Below are 6,418 nucleotides of genomic sequence, written 5' to 3'. Positions count from 1 at the left end.
GTCATCCTATTTTTTTTATTTTGATCCCTTCATTTTTAAAATTATGATTTTGGCATCTCTTTTGAGTTTTTTTTTTATGAAAAGCGATAAAAATAGAGACTAATTTTGTATGAAAAAGCAAAATAAAAAAATAAAAATTGCACAAAAAACTTAAAAAGTGATTAAAATAGTGATTTTTAAAATTGAAGGATTAATTTAAAAAAAAAATATGAAGACTAAAATTGCAATTAAGCCTCATAAATTAAAAAATAAAATAAAACATTTCTAATTATCATACAATATGATATAAATACTTTTTATATATAATTAATAAATATATTTTGTATTATATGAAATTAAAGATAATACATTGACGATATAAAATAAAGATTAAAAATATGAGTGTGATTTGACAACATATCTTTTCTCTTATTTTATATTATGACAACTCATAAACTTATATTTAAGAATTTAATTGTATTTATTTTTTATCACTTAATAAATTTACATCTTTCTTTCTTTCGAGTTCCATTTCTACCAAACAACAAAAATATCACCTCACTCTCTATTTACTTTTTTAAAATTTTTCTATCCTTTCACTATTTTATCTTTCGTTTTCTTTTCTTTTCTTTTTTTTTTTATCCAAATAAAGTGTTAAACTCATTTAATACAAATTAATAAAAGTGGTGGCACAAAGTTCCATTAACGTTAAGTTTGGAACTTGTCCAAATTAAAAAGCAAAGCAAAGCGAATGCGTGTGCAATGAAACTGTGCAAAAAAAAAAAAAAAGAGATTAAAACTCTCTTTCCGTTAAACTCTCTACTTAGCTGATTAAACTTGTTTAATCTTGTTGTTGTTGTTGTTATTGTTGTGAAACGCAACAGAATATTGTTATTCTGCTGTCAATGGAGTTGGATCCGATCCCAATCGGTTCGTGCTCCAAAGAGCATCAGAACATTTATCAACACTGGTTCAATCACGCTGATTCAGGTTTTTTTCTTTATCCATTTTTCCGTTTCGTTAACCATGGAACGATGAAATTCACCACCGTGCTTACTTTGATTTTCAGATGCTGATGGCCGCGTTACCGGGAATGACGCCACCAAGTTTTTCGCCATGTCCAATTTGTCTCGTCAAGATCTTAAACAGGTTTTCTGTTTGTTATTTACTTTTCTTCTATTGCTTCTATTAAGAAATAAATTATCTAATATATGATTGGTCACTTTTAGTAATTAAGAATTTGGTCAACTTTATCTATATATATTGTTTTCATGAATATGAGTAAACTAGTAAGTTAATCCTTGTGTAAAATACTCTTAAATTACTCCCTCACACTCATAATGTTTGAGTTTAATGGATATGCACTCACTGTGTAAAATAATTTTACACTATCGTCTCATAGGAATTCATTAGTTAGCCATAACATACATCTCACTTGAAAACAAACATGTGATTGGTCGACTTTTACACTGACGGTGTATATCCTAATTTCGCAAAATATTTTAAAAAGGTTTTGGGTTCTATTACAATTTCAAGTTGATCCGTAAATTTAACAATTTACTATCAATTAATTCTTCATATTATAACTACTTATTATCAATTTAATCCCTGATATTAATATCAAAGGATTAATATAAATAAAATTTTGACAGAGTCAGTTGTCATTTTGAAATATTAATATTCTCATAATCTATTTGAGAGCATCCTATAGAGACAAGGTGGAAGTAAACATTTGGATTGGCGATGGATCATAAAAATTGCGTTGAAATATCAATATATAGCCTCCAGAAAGTTGTGTTTATTGTGCATTGGAATGTGATATTTTAGATGCATACGCTAATCCAAACATACCAATTAAGAGCTTACTCCAAAGAATATATATAGCAGGATGTTATTGGTTTTCTGTTTTTATAACTATTTATCTACCTATGCTGTCAAGGATGCGGATGCGGATGCGTTCCTCCAATTAGAACCTCCCCTGCCCTTCCTTATACCTAGTGAACTAAACTGTTTCTTTCTTTGCTCCTTACCAAAATTAGGTGTGGGCTATTGCAGATTCAAAGCGACAAGGTTATCTAGGACTCCAAGAGTTTATCATTGCCATGCAGGTAAAAGTATGTTATATTTTGTGGAAGTTTAATGCATATAGATACCCTAAACCTTACTCATTTGAAATGTAGCTAGTTTCTTTGGGACAATCTGGACATCCAATAACACATGATTTGCTGAGTAGTGATGGTAAGTTGTGTGAGTTTAGATTTTTCTTCTACTGTTTTATTTGAATAACTGTTTGTAATTGTATTGGTCAAATATTAAAAGGCATATAGTAGGCGCTGTCTGCACATGTTTATTGTGAATTTCTATCTTATAACTTTTTAAATCTAATAGAGCTTATCATTTATTGCAGTTGATTTGAAAAATCTGAAACCTCCCATAATGGAGGGTTTGGATGTATTACTGGCTGTAAGTATTTATTTGTTTATGGCATTATCTTTTTCATGTTTATTTAGTGAAAGTACTTACTGCTTGGCTTTGTATATTCAGAAGAAAAAGCATAAACAAAAAAGCGAGGATGCAAATGGTAATATATTTCCCATTTTACTGAATATGGACACTCATTGATTATGGTTTTCATGTTTGTTCTTTTCTCTTCAAAGTCTCCGTTCAGTAATTAGAGAAAATGCAGGTAGTTCTCAATTACAGCCATCACTATCAAGTAGTTGGTTTTCTTCGAAATCCACAAAAAAGGCAAGCGTTCTGCTAACATGACATTGATTTTTTGTGTGTGCGCATTATCCTTCTCTGCTGCTAGAGAGAACATACTGAGTATTCGTGTCCAGTTTTTAATTAATAACAGTAGCATACTTGATTTTCATTCTTTACCAGCTTTATTACGCTCTAGCTTTCATTTTGTGCCATCATCATCTTGAGGGGAAAAAAGTATACAAAATGTTTTGGTTTGGTTATTTACTGTCTCAATATGATGTCATTAATAGGAGCCTAAAACTAACAATATTTGTTGCCTTTTAAGTAACTTTCTTGAGTGATGCAAGCCGATACAATTAGTAATAATCTACCTGATATCAACAGATGAATATTAATGTGTCAGTTTTGAGTTGTTAGTTTCAAGGCTTACCAAATTTTCATTTTGTCTTGTATCCATCTAGTTTAGTTTCTGATAAAGGCCGTCCTTTAGTATAAAGGTCCTTTAATCTGTGTTGTTGCCACTTCTTTGCTGTTGCCAAATATTAGAAATTATCAAATATATGTTCTTTTAGGTATTTTACTTGGATTTTGGTGCATATTTCCACAGGTTCCACTTTCCTCTGTGACATCAATAATTGATGGCTTGAAGAGACTCTACATCCAGAAGTTGAAGCCTTTAGAAGTTACTTATCGCTTCAATGATTTTGTCTCCCCGTTATTGGTCAGTAAGTTACTATCCTTAGAAATGACTGATCATCCAAGATTTAGTGTCATATTTCTTTACTTGGTTATATTTATATCATTTCTATGTTTCAAATACACTGTTGACATCTTCATTAATTGCAATTCTTCACTCACTGTAGACAAATAGTGATTTTGATGCCAAACCTATGGTTATGCTTTTGGGTCAATACTCAACTGGTAAAACAACATTTATCAAACATCTGCTTAAATGTAGTTATCCAGGCAAGTAATTCTTCTTTCTCTATATCCATGTTAGTAACTAAGTGTGGCACTTCTCATATCTGTCTTGTAGACATAAGTACTGAAGCTTGTCCTGTTTTCCCATAACTGTCAATAGGTGCACATATTGGACCCGAGCCTACTACTGATAGGTTTGTTGTCGTCATGGTATGTGCCAGAAAACCAGATTCTCTCCCAAAACTCTATAATACATAAAGAAAAAATTTCAAATTATTTTTGCAGCAGTACATATTTTTAACAATTTGAATTATTGTATTCATTTCAATATATCTTCATATCATTTTGGAAAATGAGTTATTACATTAGTTTTAACTAGCAAATGATGTTGGTGTACAGTCTGGACCTGATGAGAGAAGCATTCCTGGAAATACTGTTGCTGTCCAAGCAGACATGCCATTTAGTGGACTCACAACTTTTGGCACAGCTTTTTTGTCAAAATTTGAGTGTTCACAAATGCCTCATCCTGTAAGTTGCTCTCGCTCCATTGAATAGGTTTATAAATTTTTCTTGTATGCATTTGGAATAACTAGTTTTTGATTGTCCAAAGCTACTAGAGCACATTACATTTGTGGACAGTCCTGGAGTTCTATCTGGAGAAAAGCAACGGACGCAACGAGCATATGATTTTACGGGCGTAACATCTTGGTTTGCTGCCAAGTGTGATTTGATACTCCTCTTGTTTGATCCTCACAAACTTGACATTAGTGATGAGTTCAATCGCGTGATATCATCTTTACGGGGACATGATGACAAAATTCGAGTGGTTTTGAACAAGGCAGATCAAGTTGATACTCAGCAAGTAAGTGCGTGTTGTTATACTTCTGTAGGTTTATAAAATGAATCTTTTATTACCGGATAAGGAAATGTTCACCTCACCTCTATTTTGTCCCTATGTTGCAGCTGATGAGGATTTACGGAGCCTTAATGTGGTCACTCGGGAAGGTGCTGAACACACCTGAAGTCATCCGTGTGTATATTGGGTATGTTACTATGTATATGTATATGTATACTTCAGTCAGTGTTGAAATTTTCTCTTTGACATGGAGAGTTGAAAAGAGACCAATGTGTTTCTATAATCACTAGTTATTTTAAGCTTCTCTTTATTTGGTATCAAGAAGTTGCATCAATGTTATTTTTGTATGGAATTGTGGCAGATGTATTTTATCTCACCTTTATTTTGCAGCTCTTTTAACGACAAGCCTGTAAATGATGCTGTCAGTGGTCCAATCGGAAAGAAACTCTTTGAAAAAGAGCAGGAAGACCTTCTTTCAGATCTGAAAGATATACCCAAGGCGGCTTGTGATCGAAGAGTGAGTTTATTGATTTCATTTTTGTTTATTGAAGAGTGATTTTATTTTATTTCGCACTAATAATAGTTAACGAATAAATTCTAAATAGATTGATAAGATTAAATTACAATCAAATCAGCCTTTTGATTTGATTTTTTTCTTTCTTTTCGCGATTATATCTTTTAGAAATATTTACTTCTTGAACCATATTCACCAGTTAATTTTATCTTATGTATTGAATTCATTGCCTACTGAAGATCAACGAGTTTGTAAAACGAGCCCGAGCAGTTAAGATACATGCTTACATTATTAGTCATCTTAAAAAGGAGATGCCTGCAATGATGGGCAAAAGTAAAGCTCAGCAAAAACTAATTGATAACTTGGAAGGTGAATTTGGAAAGGTATGAATGTGATTCTACATCTGCCATGCTCACCTACATGTCTCTTTGATCTCACTTATATATTAAATTGTGTGTATATATGACCTGTAAAATTCAAAACAGGTACAAAGGGAATTCCATTTACCTCCTGGTGACTTTCCAAATGTTGAGCACTTCAGAGAGAGCTTGCGTGGTTATAATATTGACAAGTTTGAAAAATTGAAAGCAAAAATGATACGAGTAGTTGATGACATGCTTGCGTACGATATTCCTAACCTCTTGAAGAATTTTAAGAATCCCTATGATTAAATTTTCCAGTACTTGATTCAGTCGTGAGTTGATTTAGTTGGAGTGACATTTGTAATATACAAAAATTACAGGTTATTGATGTAATTAATGTAAGTTCGTATTGGATCTTTATGCAAAAAAATATTCACCCGGAGCCCATTCTTCTGAAGTAGAGTTTTATTGTTCAAATATGAACTCTGTATTTTATCTCTGTCATCAACAGTTTCACAACTTATAATAAATTGAAGACTAAGTTACTTATTCTTATCACTGTCATCAGCAACAGTTTCAAAACTTATAATAATTTAAAAACTAAATGTTGGGGTGTGATTTGATTGGTGGTTTATGTGTCTCTTTGATTAGTAAAAATCTTCATGTAATATTTGGTTCGAATTTTTGTCACTATTTTAGTTGATTTGTTTATTTTTGTTAAAACTGACTGCATATTATAGCAATGTAAGATGAGAGTGCAATAATATGATTAAGACTTTGAATCAAAATCAGTCATTAGGTGATTACAAGTATATATACTACTATCTAATTAGAACTAATATGTAATAATCTATATATACACACAATTTAATAATCTACGGCCAAAAGACGTTGAACACCATCAAACGCAATGGAAGACGAAATTGATGGAACTCCATAGTAAAGAACAACTCGTAGATCAATTTTCACTGATGAAAACTTCTTTGCACCATGTTTTGTTACTTCTTCAATTGGTGCAATAGTAGCAGTATACATTGACATGTTTCACAATTGCAGGAGTAGTAATACAAACAGTTTCAA

General features: G+C 31.7%; 1 protein-coding gene across 1 annotated transcript; it reads left to right on the top strand.

Annotated features, from left to right (window-relative positions):
• The first annotated feature begins 679 nt into the window (after positions 1 to 679).
• LOC131615777 (EH domain-containing protein 1-like) lies at positions 680 to 5,898 on the top strand. The gene is made up of 16 exons (XM_058886935.1): positions 680 to 969; positions 1,049 to 1,128; positions 2,019 to 2,087; positions 2,160 to 2,217; positions 2,387 to 2,442; positions 2,524 to 2,560; positions 2,666 to 2,727; positions 3,293 to 3,406; positions 3,549 to 3,651; positions 3,767 to 3,816; positions 4,006 to 4,134; positions 4,217 to 4,468; positions 4,570 to 4,649; positions 4,853 to 4,979; positions 5,216 to 5,359; positions 5,462 to 5,898. Exons 1-16 carry the CDS (start codon positions 885 to 887, stop codon positions 5,645 to 5,647), a joined length of 1,632 nt encoding a protein of 543 aa, XP_058742918.1. The 5' UTR covers positions 680 to 884; the 3' UTR covers positions 5,648 to 5,898.
• The last annotated feature ends 520 nt before the right edge of the window (positions 5,899 to 6,418 follow it).

This window comes from Vicia villosa, linkage group LG7 (genome assembly GCF_029867415.1).
Source record: "Vicia villosa cultivar HV-30 ecotype Madison, WI linkage group LG7, Vvil1.0, whole genome shotgun sequence".
In the NCBI taxonomy this organism is placed as follows: Eukaryota; Viridiplantae; Streptophyta; class Magnoliopsida; order Fabales; family Fabaceae; genus Vicia; species Vicia villosa.
This window is presented reverse-complemented; position numbering and strand designations above follow the sequence as displayed.